This window comes from Chaetodon auriga, chromosome 6, assembly GCF_051107435.1.
Source record: "Chaetodon auriga isolate fChaAug3 chromosome 6, fChaAug3.hap1, whole genome shotgun sequence".
Taxonomy (NCBI): domain Eukaryota; kingdom Metazoa; phylum Chordata; class Actinopteri; order Chaetodontiformes; family Chaetodontidae; genus Chaetodon; species Chaetodon auriga.
In genome coordinates this window covers 4,778,446-4,799,498 of record NC_135079.1, presented here as the reverse complement: position 1 = coordinate 4,799,498, position 21,053 = coordinate 4,778,446, and the positions used below count along the sequence as shown (strand labels likewise).

At 41.7% G+C, this 21,053-nt stretch overlaps 4 protein-coding genes across 6 annotated transcripts; all 4 read right to left on the bottom strand.

Annotated features, from left to right (window-relative positions):
* Positions 1–2,416: 2,416 nt before the first annotated feature.
* On the bottom strand, positions 2,417–10,879 carry api5 (apoptosis inhibitor 5). The gene is made up of 14 exons (XM_076733895.1): positions 10,552–10,879; positions 9,076–9,237; positions 8,766–8,859; positions 8,464–8,529; positions 8,160–8,311; positions 7,498–7,704; positions 7,115–7,219; positions 6,080–6,169; positions 4,910–5,091; positions 4,609–4,702; positions 4,404–4,460; positions 3,866–3,945; positions 3,610–3,752; positions 2,417–3,067 (listed from the first exon to the last, which is right to left on the bottom strand). The coding sequence occupies exons 1-14, from the start codon at positions 10,624–10,626 to the stop codon at positions 2,988–2,990; spliced, it is 1,587 nt and encodes a 528-aa protein (XP_076590010.1). The 5' UTR covers positions 10,627–10,879; the 3' UTR covers positions 2,417–2,987.
* Positions 10,880–11,234: 355 nt separating this feature from the next.
* samm50 (SAMM50 sorting and assembly machinery component) lies at positions 11,235–16,982 on the bottom strand. Of its 2 annotated transcripts, none has more exons than XM_076734113.1 (15): positions 16,825–16,982; positions 16,062–16,172; positions 15,717–15,818; positions 15,529–15,616; positions 15,216–15,322; positions 14,925–15,055; positions 14,527–14,614; positions 14,033–14,161; positions 13,694–13,765; positions 13,502–13,588; positions 13,146–13,216; positions 12,539–12,606; positions 12,300–12,446; positions 11,923–12,064; positions 11,235–11,413 (listed from the first exon to the last, which is right to left on the bottom strand). In XM_076734113.1, the coding sequence occupies exons 1-15, from the start codon at positions 16,843–16,845 to the stop codon at positions 11,368–11,370; spliced, it is 1,410 nt and encodes a 469-aa protein (XP_076590228.1). In that variant the 5' UTR covers positions 16,846–16,982; the 3' UTR covers positions 11,235–11,367. The 2 variants fall into 2 exon arrangements, with proteins under 2 accessions (XP_076590228.1, XP_076590227.1); XM_076734112.1 differs by having other exon boundaries at positions 12,300–12,456; positions 12,540–12,606.
* Positions 16,983–17,863: 881 nt separating this feature from the next.
* LOC143322726 (EF-hand calcium-binding domain-containing protein 10-like) lies at positions 17,864–19,521 on the bottom strand. The gene is given in 5 exon segments (XM_076734115.1): positions 17,864–18,061; positions 18,149–18,239; positions 18,575–18,739; positions 19,370–19,490; positions 19,492–19,521. Coding segments are annotated over 5 exon segments (453 nt in total). The 3' UTR covers positions 17,864–18,015.
* A 321-nt stretch (positions 19,522–19,842) lies between these two features.
* uqcc6 (ubiquinol-cytochrome c reductase complex assembly factor 6) lies at positions 19,843–21,009 on the bottom strand. 2 transcript variants are annotated; one of them, XM_076733477.1, is made up of 3 exons: positions 20,897–21,009; positions 20,554–20,674; positions 19,843–20,375 (listed from the first exon to the last, which is right to left on the bottom strand). In XM_076733477.1, the coding sequence occupies exons 2-3, from the start codon at positions 20,659–20,661 to the stop codon at positions 20,256–20,258; spliced, it is 228 nt and encodes a 75-aa protein (XP_076589592.1). In that variant the 5' UTR covers positions 20,662–20,674; positions 20,897–21,009; the 3' UTR covers positions 19,843–20,255. The 2 variants fall into 2 exon arrangements, with proteins under 2 accessions (XP_076589592.1, XP_076589593.1); XM_076733478.1 differs by having other exon boundaries at positions 20,554–20,670; positions 20,897–21,008.
* Positions 21,010–21,053: the final 44 nt, after the last annotated feature.

Here is a 21,053-nt window from a genome sequence, read left to right as displayed (position 1 = left end):
TAAAATAATAATAATAAGAAACAAAATAGCAGAGGACACATTATAAAGACGTTCGTGCAATATTAAGGCCAAGCCCAGTGTATCATAGAAGATATTATTCACACACAATCATACATGTCAACACACAAACATTGATCCAGGTAAAGGTAAACGTGTGATGCCTTCACGCCCTTGCAGCCTTAGTTCATTTCAGCACTGATTCAGCACAGTACTTGACCAGTAATTGACAAATAGACCAGGCTCTTAATCATTAAATATGTTCGTCCTCGGTCGTGAAAAGGAATGGGACGTGATTTGGGATCTTTCCTCTCCCTCTCTCCTCTCTGCATTGCTCGGCCGGATCACAGTGTTCCTCCATGCGCCTTAACCCGAGCAGAAATACAAAGAGAGACAAAAAGACATCATGAAAGCTTTAAGTGACTCGTTCGGTGGGGATAAAAATAGATCTGGTCGCTTTGCGAGGAAAACCCTGGTCTGGATCGCCCTCTAGAGGGGAGACTCCACCAAGACAAGAGCCCGTCACTGGAGGGACGAGCTTCTTCTCATATCGCTCAGTTTCTGCAATAAAAGCTGCTGTAATGTTCAGCAGTGTGGTAAAGCCACGACCAGTGTATGCAAAACCAGCATCTTTTTGCAAAAATCCACACTTCACATACGAATCCTACTTACATTACACTGTCTTTCATGTATTTAACTTCAATACGAACCATGTCAGCTGCTAACTGCATGTAAGGGTACGCGGTTCATCTTCATGCATATCACTAATGACAGACATGAATGGAGCTCTTTCAGCAGCCTCTCTTAGGTTTACATCATACTGAACCCGATGCATTCAAATAAAACCATTTCTGCACGATGGTGGGTCTATTTATGGCTCTGAAGCATCATGCAAAGAAAAGCATCTCATGCTGCACCTGCGCTGTTTCTTAAATATGCAACTTTTCTATCAGTGGTTTTGTTTTTCCGAGTTCCAACTGTTCGGGGTTGCCTCCCTGTAAAACGCTGCCACAGTCGATTCAGAAAATTGAGAGTTTGAGCGCCCCTCCTCCTCCAGAGCATCCACCTACACACAGCAGCACACACGTGTCTTCACATGCAGACCTGTAGCACCCACTGAGAGCTCTCTGTGTGTGTATGCGTCTTCTATCTTTGTGAGAACCAGGTGTGGATCTTCTTCAGTACATGCCGACATGTTCCTTGTTTTTCTGCATCTGCATACAGACGAGGGATAAGAACATTAGAATTAGATAATGTTTAGGTGAGGTTTAGAAGGTTAGAAATCCATGTTATTTTAGGATTTTAATCATTATGGACTGGAATTAAATTAGGACTCAGTGGTAAGACTTAAGACTGAACACCTTGCACGTGACATTACTGTGTGTGGCACAGACATGCATTCTTTGCTTTAGATTTAGACCCAGAATAATAAATAAAACCTCAACTACAAACACCAAAGAAGACAAAAGTGAATTAAAAACCATTTACCTGTAAAAACTTGAAATGAGGAAACTTTAAGACCAGGCTCCAGAATAAGTAGAAATCTAAAGTGCTACCAGACAGCAGATTAAACTAAACGCCAACTCTGAACGGCTTCACGGATAAAAGGTGTTTTTAAGTCCTTTGATAAAGCTTAATGTTCACAAACCCCATCAGAAATGCATGAAGTTGTTTAGAAATATTCTAAATCAAGATTATGGCTTTGGTCTGAGGTTCAAGCTGAAGACACAGGCTCAAGTGCACTTCACGTTCAGTGGGGTGAACGCAGAGGATGGAAGGTCCTCGCTTGTATCGCAGCTTAAGGAGTGTTTGTATGTGCAGGAGATTGTGTGCATGACTGAACGTGCACAAAGCAAGCAGAGCCTCCACCACCACAGTGTGTAAAATAGTGCGTGTTCTAAACATGGCAGCAACTATTTATAGCCCCTTCAATTATTGAGAGCCGGATTCTACTCTTTTCTACTTCAAAGCTGACACACCCACCCCCCAGCACCTCAACACACACACACACACGCACACTTACTGGACTGAGGGGAGGGGGGAGGCACGGTGTTGATGCAGACATGGAGACAGCTGAGAAGGCACGTTTCTGTGTGTATTCTAAATGGAGATGCCAGATCGCCGGCTAAAATTATCTCCTCTCCACCCTGCTTTGGTACAGATATTCAGTGGGTGAACACAAATAGACAGAAGAGGGGAAAGGAAAGACAGCAGGATGGAGAGGATAAATGGGATGACTCGCAAGAGGACAGAATGGGAGGGGAAAGGTAAATTTGGAGAAGATTTTGAACGAGCAAGACAAGCTTAGCATTGAGAAAACAGAGAGCGGGAGAACTGTGAGCATCTTTGTCTTCGTCCGTGAGCAGCCTGCAGCTCGACGACCGCAAAACTGACGTAAACAAGCAAAAGACAAAAGTTTCATACTTCCATACAAGTTTATGATAAAAATCCAATGAAACATCATTGATTCATACAAAGTAGCATAGTCAGCCAATTCAACTTAAGCTCTAATAAAAAAAGAAAACAAGATTAAATAAAAAGGTAGAAAGAAATGCATTCAACATGTTGCAAAACAACAGGATCTTTATCTTTTCCTACAACAATCTGACAAAAAATATTCATCAGTTACAAGTTGGCAGTCTTTTGTTCCACAAAAATACACAGAATAATATTTTAAAAAATGGGGGAAAAAACATTTAGATTTAATTCAACTAACGCCTCGGCTAAGAGGAACACAGGGAGGAAATGTTAAAAAGTCTGAGCCCAGTGTGTGATATTCTGAAGAGAGGAAACCAAACCCCCAGCCCCGTCCAAAAACAAGCAACTCTGGATGTGCAAGTTGGGAAAGTGAAAAAGATGCAGAGACCAGTTTAAAAAAAAAAAAAAACAAAAAACAAAACAGGAGTGGGTGACAAATAGTCCATCTTGGTGCTGAAAAGATCTTGATGTGATGCAGTTCAATGAGCAATACTGTATGTACTGTGGGCGTCTCAGTAGATTCGACCTCGGCTCCTGTTGCCTCTGGCTCCGAAGCCTCGTCCTCGGCCTCCCCTGAACCCGCCGCGCTGCTCTGGAGTCCACAAAACACAAGGTTCAGTATTGTCATACATGTGATCGCTGTTATCTTTAGTGTTTCCTGTCAACAGTCTTTACAATCTTAATTCACAAGAAGCTGCGATGCTGTGTAAAATATAAATAAAAACAAAATGCAATCATCTGCAAACGAACTGTTTACTGACAACAGATTTACAAAACCATCATACGGATCAAACAGATGAACACTAAAGAAGAGGATTACGCTGCAGGTATATCTACAAAAGTTTGATGCTTTTTTTCAGCTGTGACTTTGAGTCGTCACTGGACTTAATTTAACTCCATCCTCCGCTAAAGAAACAGGCTCCAGACTTTCCAAAGCTACCTCTAAACCTATGAAGAGGTTAGTATTTGAAAACACATCTGTGAAGTTTCAGGGGAGTGTGTCTTCAACAGTGACGACAGTGAAGGTTTCCTTTGACTTTCGTGTCAACCAAAGTACAGAATAAAATACACACAGGTGGACATGCTGGTCAACAGCGCTTACAGAAAATAAAGACAAAAAACACGTGTGCTCACCATAGTTAAAATTGCCAATTGTGGCGCTGTACTTGCCGCTGGGGGGGTTGTAGATTTGCCGTGCGTCCCTCCGGGATTGAGGAGAGATCTGTTTTTTTGTGCTGCCACCGGAGCCCATCTCCTCACCTGACGGGCGCTTGGGTCTACAAGCACAAAAGACAAGGAGATGACGACCTGACAGGGCAACGAGGACACTTGGCTGTGGTGTTTACGGCTTCTGACTGTTACACTTGACAAGAGGTGGGAGCAGACTTACGCGACTGCCTCTGCCTTCTGGACGGGTTTCCAGGACAGAGTGACTGTGCTCTTGAATGATGGAGGGTTGTGGAAGAGATCCTGGAACGACAACAAAGTTCGAGAGAGAGATTTCAAAACAGAACCTTTTTTTAAGTTCATATCTTATTGTTTTTGATTCATTAAGTGACCAGAAAAATAGAAACCGTGTACATCGTCATGCAACTCCGTGCAACAGTCCTTATAATAAATATTTCCCTAATAAAAGTTTAGATTCTCAATTGCTGACGCAGAGTCAGAAAAGTGCTGGGTTTACTTCTGTGTTACAGTGGATTGCATTATTATTGTGAGGCGTGTCTGCTTATCTTGAAAGATAAATGATAGGAAAAAACAGGTTTTTGCATATTGCAACGCCTGAAAACCCACCACAACAAAGCTCAGTACACAAACACTTGAGCAGTGGTCTGGATAAAATCTGAAGTAACAGAGCGTTTACAGGTTTACTGCAGTGTATCACATTTCAGCCATTTTGATTTTTGTGCAGCACCTGAACGCCTTACCTTGATGAGGATGTTGATGTTGTTCGTGATCTTGAGGGCCACCACTTTGATCTTGTTCTGATGAATACAAATACAAGCTCGTCTTAATAGTGTGGAGAGCAGAATTGTCAGAGCGCAAAACAACTTGCACTGCTACGTTCGCATTTCTGTTGCACGCATGAAGTTTCTACTTTAGCAAAGCAATCAAACTTAATTTGACTGTCACCTCTTCTGTCTTCAGAGCATCTCCGGTCTTGCCTTGCAGTGCTACTCGCAGCTGTCTGATGTAAACCTGCAGGCCTCTGGCAAAATACTGTAACCTGTTGAAACACAAAGCACAGTCAATTCCATGTGAAAATGTTATAAAATGGCCAAGAAGAGCTTTTCTTTAGATTAACCTAAACCATCAAACACACCTAACATGCTCAGCATCACATTTGGTACAAGTTTATTCAGCTAACTACAATCCTGATTCCAAATGGGTCAGGACAGGAGCTCTAGCAGACATTATCGTGTCACTCCCTCACCTGATCTTGAAGTCTTTGAGGCGCTCGGCGTCCACTTTGTCGAGGAGGAAATCTGGCAGCTTCTTGCCCAGCTGGTGGAAGCCGAAGAGGAGACACTCCACGTAGCTGAACTGCAGTTTGGGCTCCTCGTTTGCAGAGTTCTCTCCGTTCTCCACCTCATCTGGTGGCAGAGGCATGAACTCCTACACAAACAGAAAAAACATGAAAAATTACGAATAGGATTTTTTTTTTTTATTATTCCAACTTTACTGGACAGCTTTTTATTCTACCGGTGCTTATTTTAACTATTTGTGTTGAGCATGTACTGGACTTCACTCTACAATAAGAGAACGTGAATTAGAAGTCAATTCTAGTAGAGGCACAGTTTTAAGTTGCCCGAATCGAATAAGCAGACACCTCTGGCGCTGACAAATGAAGCCAAAGCTGAAGCACAAAAAACTGCAGTTCCTCAACTGTCCACTTAAAGCTGACTCCAAAAGTGAGTCAATTCCTATAGACGCTCATATTAAAATGGCCAAAAGAAATGAACAGGTTTACAGCCTGGAACAAAAAAAAAAAAAAAGGTTTTGGGCTCAGCTGCTAATTTCCCCTTCATGTCAACTGTACAGAGGGTGAATTTTTATATAACTCACTCATTTACGTCATATGGGCATGGCCAGCGACTGACAGCTAGCTGCTACGTGTCAAAAACCAGGCTTCACTCGGCCCACCTCAGCTCCACCCACGCTCTACCTCTTTGCCCATTTCTAGATTAGTCAGGAGTGTAGCGGAGTCAAATCCTCTTCTACTTTGTGTTTAACAGCTGACAATAACAGATGTAAAAATCTTGGTGTATAAAAAGGAAGGTTGCTTTTTCAGATACCGAGAACAGATGGGACAACCTGACCAAGCGAAACGAACAAGTCATGCTCCCGAATATCACGACAACTACTATTAAAGTAACCTTAGCCAGAAAATTAATCCTTAGCTGGCCGGTGGCCCACAGCACAAAGCTGATCAGCATACAGGATGCATGTGTGCAACAAAAGCAAAGTAAAGAAACACTAAAAAGAGCAGTGAACTCTCAGAATGGATCCGTGGGGAAAACTGACAGTGTGTATTTTGATAATTAAGAGCGTTTCCTCTTGTAATTTCTCCGCGTCCAATGACAATATGAAAATTCGTTCTCACCAGCAGCTTGGTAAACAGCATGTTGAGGTTGGCCTCCAGTTTCTCCATGTCTCCACAGAACGGACTCATCTCAGCCAACAGCTTCAGCACCTACACACACACAGACACACACACAGCTTTAGCAGATCCCCTCACGCAGTGTAATGTGCATTGCTAATGAGAAACAGTGTTGCGTGGTGCAGACTAATGACCCATTAACAACATGCAGTTGGCTGACACCTCTGACAGGTGGCTGCCACGCTGACTTTGTTTACTACTACAACCGCTCACCAAATGTCAGACATTAGGAGTATCGACCTCACACCAGTGGCCATATTCGTCAGGCCTCTCAGGAGTGGAAGTGATGACTCGACTGAATAAATCCAGGTCCGGAAACTAGTCTTCTTGTCTTTTATGGCCACACCAGCTTGTAAACTGTAACGCTTGAACAGGCACCGTTTGTCCTTTCCTGAGATAAACCCCCAATCTGGATCACCACTTTAATCTTTTCTTCAAATGACATCTTTAATATTATTTAACACAGAAATCACAAACTCTCCTCCATTATGTAACACTACAGGTTTATATTATGGTCACCACTTCTAATCATTCGTTTCACAGAGATCATGTTTGGTCTGCCATTTTGGCATGGCAGACAGTTCTAAATACTACAATACCCATGAGCCTCTGCTGTCACTGTCTTAGAGAAGAGGCCAGTCAGAGGCACAAATCGGGGCGGTAGTGGATTCAAAAGCTTTGTTCCTTACAGTTGAAAACAAAACGTGGCGCCATGGTTGCAGAATTCACCCACAATGGAACACAAACTCAAGAGTAAATGGACGACTTATGCTGCAGAGTGTGCTTTCAGTTTTTGCTAACAGTGCATGTCACAGAATTTTAAGACGGGTGATTGGATTAACAAAATGCACCTTTTAACATCTACTTCAAAGCTGTTATTGTAACACCTCAATCCAGGATGTGGTCGGTGTGTGATCAATAAACATGATAAGCAAGAAAACGCTCATTTCACATTTGAGAGTAAAAACAAGAACCCACCTCCAGCTGAATGTCCAGCTCAGCCACAGGACTTGTCAGGGCGCTGAGGTTGGGAAGGACGTGTTCACAGAAGTAGGTTACAAAACGTGTGGAATGGACATTTTTCTACAAGACAGGAGAGAAGAATGATCAATTAAAACTTTAAATACAGTAAACCACAACTACACGCCAGATAAACAAATAGAAAAAGAGACAACGTGCACTGTGCATACACCTGCAGATATCTGAAGATAAATCAATTTGTGGATTTACAGAAAATTAATCAGCTATCAATGATCAACTACTAGCTTATCAACTATTTTGACAACTGATTAATCGTTTATGTTCTTTTTCACGCAAATATGTCAAACTTTGTCACAGTAAAGTGTGTTGGTTATACTCACAGAGAATAAGGGCAGGGCCTGACGCGTGCACTGTAGCAGGCGGTCAACAGTGTCAGGGTCACCTGGGTTGAGGGCCTGCTCCAGGAAAGCCTGCTCCACCACCAGCTCCACCAGCTGCTGCCGGCCGTTCACCGTCTGCAGCACCCGCAGGCCCGACACTACGCGCATCAACAGCACAAACTCCTCTCCCGTCACATCCTCCAGCACCTGAGGATGCAGCAGGGAAGCAAAAGAAAGCATTTATCAACATGTGCTCTTGTCTGTTTTTACACAGGCTAACACCAACCAAACAATGCATTGCTGTCTGAACTCCATCTAACACAGTGGCAATATAAAAACTAGACACGTTTTTTTGGGTAATAAGTCAGCTGAGTTTCGGCCAAAGTAACACATAAGACAAAAACTAATCTTCACCTTTTTAACAGTGACTAAATACATGGCCTTTAAATCAGATCTATACTAGGGGAGAGAGGCTGATATCCAAACAAATTCACAAGTCAGTTTCACTCATTTACAAAACAAATGCAAGTATTACAACCAGTCACAGCCAAAACAATCAGCTCTGGCCAGTGGTAATCTTCACACATCCTGATTACATTATTTGGTAAAGATCACTCATCTATGTTCAAAGACCGCTAGTCAATTCTACACCATCTGCTGACCTTCTTTGTCTCTGCAAAGACATAATCCTCTACATCCTTTGTCATGACATCCTCTGGCAAGGTCTTCAGTTTGGCTGACAGAAACTTGATGGCCCTTTCCCGCACTATGTCCTCCCCCTGAAGGATCTGAGAGAAGAGGCCTCCGAGAGTACCTGGATGACAAACGACAGCATTAGTTAGGATTGTGTCAATGCAAGCGAATAGCTATAAAGTCAACGGGATCACAATCCTGATCTGAAGTCGGAATAAAAAAGTCATAAAACAAGCTCTTTACAAAACAGTACAATCTGTAAGCAACACTTACCCTTCGCATCTATCTTGAAGATAGAAATAAGTGCTGCATTCACTTGGTTGAACTCTGCTGTATCATCTGAAGGCACAAACAATTACAGATTTTCAGGATTTTTTTTTAATATTAGGATAGAATTACATCAAAACCAAGAAACCAATGTCCTGTACAGACTGACAAGCAACTCTGATTTCCACAATATCCAGGGACTAACACTTAGTGAAGCTGAGACTGAAGAAAACAACATGACTTTATTTTTAGAGTTTAACCCACTCCTGTCAGTAAGGCTGTTCGCAAGAACAAATTCAATCCAATACCTGTCTGAAGGAGCTGGGTGAGAATATCTGCAACTCTGAGGATGTTCTCGCCAGTTGCGAATCGTGGGAGCTCCTTGATGGCCTGTCGCCGAATCTGGACAAAGACAAGCACACATACACACAAACTGGGTTGTTATGAGTGCATAAAAATGACTATTGTGAATCTGAAAAGGGAAGAAACTTCGCATCAACATACAAACACACAAAACCAGCAATCTTAACCCATATGAACTTAAAGGACAAGACAAACTCTGCATCTACCACTGAGTCTATCAGATACCCATGCACCCCTATGTCCTCTAATACTCACCGACACATCCTCATCTTCACAAAGATCAAGCTGTGCATTAATGGCGGCATCTGCCAGCTCCGGAAAGCTGCTGAAGAACTTGGGGATAAACTGTGCTGCCAGGCGCTTCTCCTTCGGGCCGCCCTTCACGCCATCCAGGATTACTTGGTAGGCATCTTTGTGCTGTAGAATAACAGAAAGAACACCACTAAACGTGTGCAAGATGCACTCCAGCAACATCATACCCATCATGCTGAACCTCAAACTGGTGCATTGAGTGGACCTGGGTGTAACCGTTCACCTGGCTATGTAGAAACCCATGTATGTATGTATGTATGTATGTATGTAAGTATGTGTACTACAGTGAGGTGGGAATACTCTGAAAGTAGCCTATTTGAGAGCAAAACTGGCACCGACACACTTGGGGATGCTCTGCTCTGGTTTATGATCATCACTGGACGTACCCATGCATGCAAGGGGAACTTCACTTGTTAAAAAAAATAAAGGTAAGTTTAGCAGTGACTCCTCAGCTTGTGGAAACTGTTGTACGTTGTCCTCTGTGGTTCTAAGGGAGCTTTCTAAAGTCTGAGAAAAATAACACTGGTGGTGTCATCAAGCTTATCCAAGTTCGACCGGGAGACTAGAAATCGATAACAGAAGAGTTGCATCACAAACTGGGGGCGTGAAGTTTGAGAGAGAATGTTCTACAACAAAGACATGAAGCTGCACTGTGAGCAAGTATTTTCAGGCTGAAAGTGAGGAAATCTCAAGCTCTGCTGGATTGATTTTGGCCATTCTTTCTTGTGAGTCCCCTGATGGAAATACAATACTACGTTGCAGGAAATACCATCTCTAAAAAAAGAAGGATTCTCAAAGGACGATGGGAAATTTGCCTTTGAGTTTCAGATACACATGAAGATAGAAACCGGTGTCCCTCTGCTGTGGAGGGAGTAACCTCGACTTGCAGAAGCGGCAAAAACCTGTGAGAACACTAAATTTTAAACATTAACTAACTTACGCGCTCTTTGTGATTCAAACTGAAACTCAAACTTGAGGAGAAGAAAACGATTTCCCCCATATGAGTTGTGACTTAATTAACTGATGACAACCGTCACAAACTTCTATCAACCACCAGTAAAAACAATATCTATCTGGGTATTGCGATGAATTAAAGTCAACCACTAATGCTAAATTTGACTGTTCTTGGTTTCAGCTCGATTGAAAATGGGTTCGCTGGTAAGAAAATAACCGTCTGGTTGGTTTAATATTGGATCCCGAATTAGTACCGCCTATCACAAGGGTCGCTATGGCGAGGCCATTAACATTAGCCCGGTCACTACCGTCGCTAGCTACAGTTAGCCTAGCATGCATACAACAATGTTATGGCGCTTAACTCGACAAAGTTGACAACGGTGCAAGTAAAATAACGCACAGTGATGAAGTAAAAAACCTCCCAATTCAATAGAGTTTAAAAAAGAAGACGTGTGCCTTGCTTACCTGGCTGAGGTTTTCCTTACTAGCATCAGCAAGGACCCCGTAGTTACGATAGAGATCCTCGATGGTGACCGCCATCAGCGTGCGTACGGGTGCCTGCCGCTCACAGATAAGACCTCCGATAAAAACGCAGAAGAAAGCCCCTCTCGAGTTACTCTTGCACAGTTACAGACGACTGTAGCACAAATAACGCCGTATTATCGAGGAATATGCCCTTCGGAAAGGGGACGCGAATTTATGAAATTTCGAGAAGCCGTTAATGAACACCCCCCTACGGTCCGTCTTCCCGCAATCTCTCGTGTACTGGCTAAAATGCTACGGAACAATGAGTACAGCGCATGCGCAGGTTTAGCCAATCCTGTAGAGAGTCACAACACATGTGACCACACGCGAGCACGGAAGTGGTGTGCCGTAAAACCACTCTTGTTGCCGGAGTGACGTATATTTTCAAAATATTTGTGTTCTCAATTTTCAGTATGGTGTGCTCCTATATGTTCACTTATATGAAGCAAGGCTCTCAAGGCTCATGCACTGGATGTGAGACTTGAGACTTGACTATATTTATTGACCAATTTCTTTGCATTTACTTGACATATTGAATGTTATTCAAAGTAATGACTTGAGTAAAAAGAGTACTGTGCTTGACCTATGAAAGCATATGAAAAAAGAAGACATCAAAACAGAAAATCGGTGCAAACACTTTTATTTAATTATGTAGTCGCAACAACAGTTCTGTACAAGCAATTTCCCCTTCCAATTAAATGTTTCTGGCATAAAATGTTGAAGCACAAGGAAGCTCTGGATCCTGGAAATTTGGTTTCATAGGAATCGGATTCCTGCTCCAAACTGGACTCCATCACATATCCTGCAAAGGACCAGAGAAAATCAGATAAAACCAATACCAAAGCAACCCAAGAATCAGATTATTTTTGGTGCAGGTTAGGGACACCGAAACAGTCTATCTCTTAAAAGAGTGCTCTTACAATGTGTATGGAATTTTATGTGTATCTACATGATTGTCCAGAAAAAGGTTTTGTTTACTGTGAAAGGATCTGCTTGTCAACTTTTGTTCTTCTGTTCAATATTTACTGTATTTGCTTTAATAAGCCCTTCAGTGTATTTCACACTTGAAGACAGATGTGAGAGTTACACTGCATGAGATGCATAGACTCACCTGTACAAACAGTTTCCGTGTGATTGATATATGCTGGTCTTTTCTAACTAAAATTCATCATTCAGCGTCTGTTTGCAGGTATGTATTGGATATCAAGTTTACCTAGTTTACCTTTACCTAGTGTGCCTTAAATGTTTTAAATCTAGCTGGTGAAACTCAAAATCGTCTTACTTAAAACTAGCTAACCTAATCTGCCTTACCTGTCTCCACTCTGGACTCCCATGGGAATGCAGTAATTCAGCTCCAGTCTGGCAATGTTCCCCAGACGCAGCACAATGCCCAGTCCGTAAGACCAACGGATGCATTCTGCCAGTTTCTTCAAATGTGCTTGTGGCCCCTCACCTGAGTGAAAACGAACATATAACCTCAGACACACAGAAAGCATCTGCAAAATCCTGTATTAATAGTTTGAGCTCTGCTTGACCCAAACACTTCTGTCCAAACCTGAACTCAAAAAGAGTGAGATAAAAACTCAAACTGACCCAATCCTGCCGAACAGTCACAAATATCAAGGTCTGGTCCACAAAAATCTTTCACTGACATTTCATTGATGCTCGTTCTGTTTCCAAATACTCACCATAGTTTAGGTTACAAAGGTTTCCGGCATTGAGGAAGAAGTGTGTTCTGAAGAGGTCACCAAAACCCCCCCTGCCTGGTCTGAAGGGTAGAGGCGTGTAGAGGTGGAGGCCTCCAGCCCAGTAGCCCTCTCCTCCCAGGTAGTCGCCTGCCATACCAGTTATACCAGAATACAATCATTCAATAAACCATCAAACTTCAGTTTGGCTGGCAAGAAACTCAGCCAAGTAAATGTCTCACCCTCACTCTGTGGGCCCATACTGTACATACTGAATCCCCTGATACTGGTGGGGCCACCTAGGTAGAACCTAAGAGGTCGACAGAGACACACAAAAAACACAGCATACAATACAATCATGAGCTTTCTGTGAATACAGGAATAATTACATTTTATAATTAGTTATTGTAGTTTGGCCTGCTTATCAACGCAGTCATCAGTAAAAGAGTAAACTGTACTAACTCTAACTCGGTCAAGTACATTTTTGATTCAGTGTGGCTTAACACTTTGCCAGGATATATATAATGTCTGCAATGTTCATCTCAAATAAGCATCCATAAATGCATTGGAAATAATGGAGAAAAGATAGCCCTTATAACTCCAGAACTTAGAATCATGACGTTTTTCTGTTTTTCTTTAGTATCAAAGTAATCCAGTGATGGCTGTGCAGACATCTTTGAGTACAGTGTAAACAGAAACTGCTAATAGCCAATTCGGCATGCTTTTAAGTAAAGTATTAAAACAAATATAGGCCACCCAAAAAAGAGCAAACTTTTGATTTTGTCTGACTTTTGAAAACCTCAGGTCTTTTGGATAATGGTGATTAGGTGGTGCGTTGCACTTCCATACCTGTCTGCTATGCTTGTTTGCTTGTCACCAATGGGCAGGAGCAAACCACCCCACAGTGAGGCAGAAAGGACCTGGAGGAGAAAGTCAAAGGGTTTGGTCGAGGTGACTTGTGCACAGAATAACAGAAACAACAAACTAACCAAAGAAGTATGTCAAGTTCTTAATTTTTAAAAAATAAATATGTACAGCTGGCTAAAGAAGGACTACACCAAGGTTACCGCAAGTTAGTCTGTTGGTCATTTAGTTAATTTTCCTGCTCACAGATGTTCTCATTAAAGCCCGGGCATATTGCTTGAATTACTTATTGAGTGCTTCATTATTGCAAATGTGAAATAATGTAAAATGTAGAATCTCACTGAGTCCCAGAAGAGGGTTTTGTTGAGCTGGATCTCAAAGTCCTCCTTCAGGAAACTGGCGTCTCCTCCAGTGTAACCGGCAAGTTCCTACACAACCATAACACAAAATATCAACCCGGCATCCAAGTTCAGTCATATTATTTTCATAAAGCATGCAAAACAAAAGTTGAGTCTTTGCGTTAAACGACAAACCTGATGGATCTTTAACAGGCCACCTTTCCTGGGAAGGATGGAGGAGTTTCTGGTGTCGATGACCATGGCATGCTGTAAAACAGAAATGGCACCATTCACTCAGCTATTCCTAAATACTGGTTTAGTCCTGCAGGGTCTTATTGGATTTTCAGTCTTTTCCCTCAATTCAACATAGTGCAAAGCCAACATTCACAACCCCCACAACTTATTGTAATTTGTTGTGCAAAAATCTTTGTGAAACTCTGACTTAAGCACTGAATAACAGCTTTGCCATGAATTCCCTGACAGCTTTTTCAAAGCTCACAGTAAAATCTTAAATATAAAACAGGAGAAAAATACCGAAAGTGAGGACTTGAGGGAGTGTCCACTCTCCTCCCGGACGGCAAATGAGGCAGTGCGAGCCAGACAGCCCAGCTCTCTCCACACTCCCTCCCACTTCAGGGTTTGGTTGGTCCTCCACACAGGGAACTGTGGGTGGCAAGTGGGTGACAATACACGAGTTTATTACTTTTATTTGGACAGTAAATGCAGTAAATGAGCATATGGCATTTGTTAATGGTAACAAGGCAACGTTTGTCTTGAAAAATAACAGTGATGTGACAGGCTCCTATTGGTAGATCTCTTTCATCATTCATCCTAAAATGATAACTAAGTGGTAGCACAAGAAAAATGGTCTAAAACAACTTTTCGTTTCTAAGTCGAGCTCATTTAGTCATTTGTGTTCAAATACAAACTAAATGGGTGAATCCATGTGCAAGGAGGCAAGACATTTTGAGCAAACAACAACAAAAATAGAAAATAAATCAAGCACATAAATAGAAACAAGTATTTACACTCAGCTCTGCAGAGACGCCTCGATCCGTCTCCCTCAGGGAACTCCACGGAAATTGACCTGTTACTTTGTACACGTTGAGCGAGATACTGAAAGTGAAAGAAAAAACAAAAGAAGGTCAATATCCTGCAAGGATTCCTTTGTGATTACAAAAAATATCCACCTGCATACCAACTGCAGATTGCTGAGACATTAGACTCCTCACTGATGGACCCAAATCTAGAGCTCAAGCACCAGAAGTTTCACCCTACCTGCCTCAAGTCACCACCGTGCTGATGGAGGCAGTGATATGAACTTATAGGAAAAGAGTAAGACTTCGTGTAGATACAGTGACACACATGCATGCCATGTACCAAGCTGATTAGACCTGAAAACAAACAGATTTTCTGAATATCTTACTTGCGTTCAAAGTGTCCTGGTTGGGGTTTGAAGAAGGACAGACCGTAGGATGTCTCTTTGGTGCCGTAGGAGAACTGGAAGGTCATTTTCTCTGCCCGACCAAATACGTTGGGTAACTTCAGGCCCAATACCTGAAATTTAAGAGTGATTGATGTGAGTAGGGTTTCTACTGTGCAGCAAACTAAATCTGAAGTCAATACCAGAAATGATCTTTACAGGGAGAAAGTGATCAACCAGTTTAATGAATCAAATCAGGAAGCAGATGGTAAGATGGGCCATCATAGCGCTCACCATGCTTCCTTCATTGTTTCCAACCATGGTGTTGTAGCTGCCCGTCATCCGTCTCAGCTCGGTGACTTCAAACGTCACGTCAAGGCCGTTGGGAAGAGCATCCTCGCCTAAAGAGAAGAGAAGACAAAGAGAACATCAAAAGTATTTTATCTTTAGTTTAAAACAATCAGATGGACGTGATGAATGAAATGTTTCTATGAACCCAATTTCATGGTTCAACACAGAAAATTAATCAGTAGAATATGTGCATTTATTTGGAAAGTGCCTATTTGTAATTGTTATTTTTTCCAAGACAGCGCAGGGATCTCAGTACCTCGCGACGTGTCAATAACAACTTCGACTTTCCTGAAGATACCGAGACGCAGCAGCTTCTGTCGGGCCTCATGGGACTTTCGCATCACCTGCACAACAAATTAAAGCAGTGCTGATGTCAGGAACGGCTGCTCACATGCATAAATTGAACAAGTATCAGTAAGCACAGCTGTGTTAACATGCACCTACATCAATCAAGTTCCTTGCCCGGAACACTTCTGAGATTTCGTATGTTAACAGGTCCTCCTTGGTCCTGCCGAGCCCATCTATGTGCACTCGCTGAACTACAACCTGAAAACAGGAGGGACAGACAGCATTGGGAACATTAAGAACATCCAAAACTATATCTAGCATATTACATAGCTATATTAATTTAAAAAAAAAAAACACTCATTAGCCAAATATTATGATGCAGTGTCTTCAAACTATAAAATCATGAGCACTTTCAGGCTGTGTTTTAGATTTACTGTTTGACATGGGAGTCCAATTAAGAGAGTCTGCTGTCATCACTGTGCAGAGCAAAACAAATCTTACATCCTTATTTTCAAGAACTTCTTGCTTTGGCTCCTGTTCAATCTCCAGAGCATCAATGTCGTCAGCATGAACTCCAAGCTCTGGCCCTTGCATGGGCAGAGGGTCCAGGCTCTGCAACACAACATACAAGGAGACAAAAAATGAGAATCACAATCAGATCCCTGCACCACACCATGATGCAGACAGATACAGGTTAGAGAAAATGTAGCTGAACAATAAGAAAATCTCAGTTTCATGAATGTATCAGGATGTGGTGGGGAAAACGGAAAATGATGCGCAGGGAGAGCAGCTGGAGGACTGAATAAAATGAGAGTGACAAATGAACAGAAGAGTAAAATCAGCTAAGTTTTAACTGATTTCAACAACAGATTTTCACCAAGTGACTGGAGGTTAAAGGAAACGTACACAGCTGGAATATTTGGCCCTGGGTTCAGTAAACAACAATAAGAGTGCAGCAGACAAGAAGATGTGCTGCCTGCAGCCAACTCCAGTGAGTGCAGGAGCCACGAGCATCTGTCATTACTCTCTGTGTATAAACACACATCAGACAGCGTCTTCGTGACGGTAAAAACTCGCTGCCACATTTAGCTGGAAGGTAATTCAATTTCCCATCACAGAGCTGGAGGACTAAGCCTTGGAGGACCTTGTTGAACGTACAGTGTGGCCTTTTCATGCAGCACAGTAGCCGCTCTGTCAGATAAGCCCCCTGAACACACAGAGAGGTCAAAGTCTGAGCTGACGCGTTTAAAGGCCTTTTTCTTACCCGGGCGTGGACGGTGCCCATGCTGAGCTCCGCAGGGCGGTGTCCCGGTAGGAACGGGCGAAACTTTCCGTGGAAAAAGACTAACTAATTTAACCTACAAGTAACCGGAGAAAGGCGAAAATGCTCCGTATAAGGAGGCGGCCATGTCACTTCCTGACCACGCCCTCTGCGGGTGCGCGTTCAAAACACCAACGCTGCAAAGTGAGAATAAAAACAACAGAAGAAGAAATAAAGTACACACACTTCCGCTATTTCTGCTACTCATACCATTGCTGTCAGGTTATATTAAACTAGTCTACGTCGTATCGTAAATATTAAAAAATAAATACTACACTTACTGCTAATGGTAATAGTAATGATGATGATAACACGTTTTTTAGATAAATGAAATTCATTTTGTATTCAGATAAAGATCATGTCATGTTCCTACATGTCTTTGACCAGTCAACAAATTTTACATTAAAAAATGATTAAAATCTGTGTTTTTTTAAAAGGACTATTAATTGTAAACAAAAGGAAAAACAGTAACACTTCATGCTTTTCTCTGGCGATCATATAATGGAAGATACAGACACACACCCGTTCAACTTTCTGTCTACGTTTATGCAGGTTAAATGGCAGAATGGATTTCTACTCACAGCACACTGGAGGAGAAAATATGTTTATACGAGGATGCATTATTAGTTAAAAAGGTGTGTTTGTGTGTGACTTGAAGCGGGCAGCCTCAGAGATAATCCCCATGGTCATGCTGTGGTGTAAAGCAAAGTATCTTCTTGCTGGGTGAAAACATATGTCAAATGTGTCCTCTGTGTATGAGACATCACTAAACTGGCCAATGTTGTGCAATTACACCTCCGGGAAAGAATTTAGTTTTGTATCAGTTTAAGAGTAGAAAGGGAAAATCCTGCAGAGCTGCGATGCAGAGTGATGTAGACTCATAGTACCTGCTGTCCTCTGTTGTCCTACTTCTGTGACAATGCTCAAGAAAGAGATTCATCACAAGACATTCACCGCAGTGAAACTGAATCTAAATCAGAATACACATTAACATTAACAGTTTAATAACATTATTTTATAAAATTTGCACATTTTACAAACACAGCTCCATAGAAAGCCCCGTTCCAGTGATAACATCCAAATGCATGTCAGCATATCAGGGAAGAAATAACCTCTCAGGTGAGGAAGAAAACATCACGGTTTTTTATATGTTGCTGAGCATCTCTGCAGGCCTTGAATCCTGTAACAACCAAATGAGACAAAAATGACCATCATAATATGGTGAGTTTTAAAATCCTGATGTTTAGGTTTTACAAGCTGTTCTTACGCTTCTGTCTTGAAGGTCTCATGGGATATTCTGTCTTCATTTACACCCTCAGGACATTCATTAATGTCTGTTATGCCCAGTGTGGTCAAAGCTGGGGGAAAAGGGACTCTGTGAGTGTTTGTTTTAATCCACAGTGTCATTACTCTGGAAAAAAAAAACACCATTGCTATGATGATACTACTAATAACCAAGTGAATTCAAAGTATGGGTAGTACAATGTTACTAATGAATACATAAGCTACTACATAAGAAATACTATAAGTACAATTGTTTCTAATACAGAGAGCCTGAATAAATATAAACAAATGCACGAAAATATGATTTATTAATTGTTTGAGCGATCTTAGAATGATGTTGTTAATACAAAGAACACTTTTGTATTAAATCATATTCAGAGTGTATGCAGTGCCCATGTCCTGTGCTCACCATGCTTGTACTGGGCAAAGGTGATGTATTTTTGATTGGCGGGGTCCAGTATGCCGAAGACTGCATCCAGGTTGTGGTTGTTGAACAGATTTGGCCCTTTCACACCGCTCTGCTGAGAAATCTTTAGCTGTTCCAGCTGCTCAACAAGAAACTCTCGAGGATTATCTGAATGAAAGAATCAATCACAACAAATCACTGCAATTAAGGAGCACATATTCAAGTGATAAAGGTTCAATTATTGAACACTTCTGAGGAAGGATACCAAGGATATAGAAAGACAATATCATATATAAATATAAATTTTGATAGGAAAAATAGCTGTAGAAATATGTCAGTGCAAAACTCATATTCTGTTTAAATACACTTTGTAGACAATATCAACACTTGGGTTTATGTCCAGGGGAAGATCATTGCAGTATTTGTGTGTTAATAGGTACAAGTAGTGAGTGAGAAACATCATTTTCTTGTGTTTAAATGTGTCCTTTTTCAAATTACATTAGAGCTATAGATTATCTAATGACTAGTTTGAACTGCAACATTGGGTTAGCTATGTTTTATCTTTATTATGTTTATTACAATGTGTTCACCCTATTTCTCCTCTTTCACCTTCTTCCCATCTAACATCAGCACATCATCACAACAAGTTGTGACTGAGAAGAAAACCAAACACTTGTTGACCTGTAGCCTGTTAGCACAGAATTCGAGCTAGCTTGCCAGCTACTACAAAAACCTCGTGTTTTTCAGCACGGGCTGTTACGAAGCTGCGTCTGTAAAACAGACGAAATAAACTCTAACCGGGTCTGTGAAAGAACAGCATGCTGGTCAGGTTGTCCATGAGCTCCATGATTTTGTGTTTCTTCAGATAATCGGCGGCGTCTTCTTCTCTCTGCGTCGCCATCTTTTCCACTTCACTTCTGTTTGAACTTGTTGCTATGATACGCCAGCATCCGACGCGCGCGCTCACACGTTTATTCTTGTGAGGTCCCTCTCTCTCTCTCTCTCTCTCACACACACACACACACACACACACACACACACACACACAATGTATTTACCATGACATTATACAAAGAAAACTATAAAATCATCCCTTTTCAGACAATGGAAACAGGGACTTCTTGCCTTCTGGCACTGCTTGACAAGTCACTTTAAACTATTTTTCAGTTATCAAAATTGTTGACAATTATTTTTGCAAGCTTTTAAGTATTTCCATATATGATACTAACATTTACCACAAAGTAAAGTCAAAGGCTTAGTTTGATATTTTTTATTTCAAATAGATTCATCTGCCAGGGAAAAAACAATAAAACCATGTACTTTTGAACAGTACAGAATAACTTCATAACTTCAGCAGGTCCAGTGTCTCCATGAAGTGATCTGTCACCCTCTTACATCTTTCACTTGGCTGAAAAATGCAAATACATTTAAAAGGATGAAGAGATGTACTAACAACACAGGGATGCAAATGGCTGAATAAAGAAAATGATCTTCTTCCAGATAAGATCCTGATCCTGAGCAGCCAGACACCAACAGCATAGCATTTTATTCCACTTCACTTTGTTCCATTAGATGAAATCACTGAGGAAAGAAAAAATCCATCTGTAGGTGGCCCAGAAATGACTTTACTCCCAGACACATGACAGGCTCGAGCTTTTCCTCCATCACACAGAGGATGTGTCCGTCAGTCCGCTTTTTGTTCTGCTTTTAGCTGCTGCAATGCAGCTAAAGCTTCTTCTCTGGCTTTGTAGCCGAGCAGTTCTGTCTGAAGCTCCCCAGGCTTTGGTGGGATCTCTGGAATACTCTGAAACCCAAAACAACACACACACTAATAAACACATACTGACACATTGGGTCTGTTTGGTTGGGTTATTGATAATGTGATATTATGGTATCACACAGTAGTGCTTGATGAATGAAAGCAAATTGGTTTGAGAAAAAAACAAAAAAAAAACAACCCTTCTGCTATATATGTCCCTCACCAGATCAGGCAGGTAGTACTGGTGGACGAACTGTGCTCCTGCAAACATGGACAGCATACTAGCACCCAGCATCTTCAGGTATCGAGACCAGGACACACCAGCTGGCATCTTCACAGACTTCCTCAAGATGTAAAACGAGAGGAAGAGCAAATAAATCAAAACTATACGCCAGAAAGAAGCAAACTTTATTAAAACAGCAACTTGAGATCTTGTGTATACAGCTGCTAAGAGTATGCGTTACCCTCACTATGTTAGCTCTGATGTAACAGTTAGCAGAGCTATAAGTTTGAAAAACAGAAAATGGTGACAGCAACAGACATAAGTGACGCTAGTAAGACCTTACCTTGTTTAATTCACTGTCACCTCAATAAGTGGCCGCGACGTGAAGCTGATTTTCACTGTTTTTAATCCAGCTGCCTGTCATTGGGACACACAGACAGGTCACGCTGTTTAGCTAACACGAAGATAACTGAGAAGAGTAAGAGCTCTCACTCTGACGG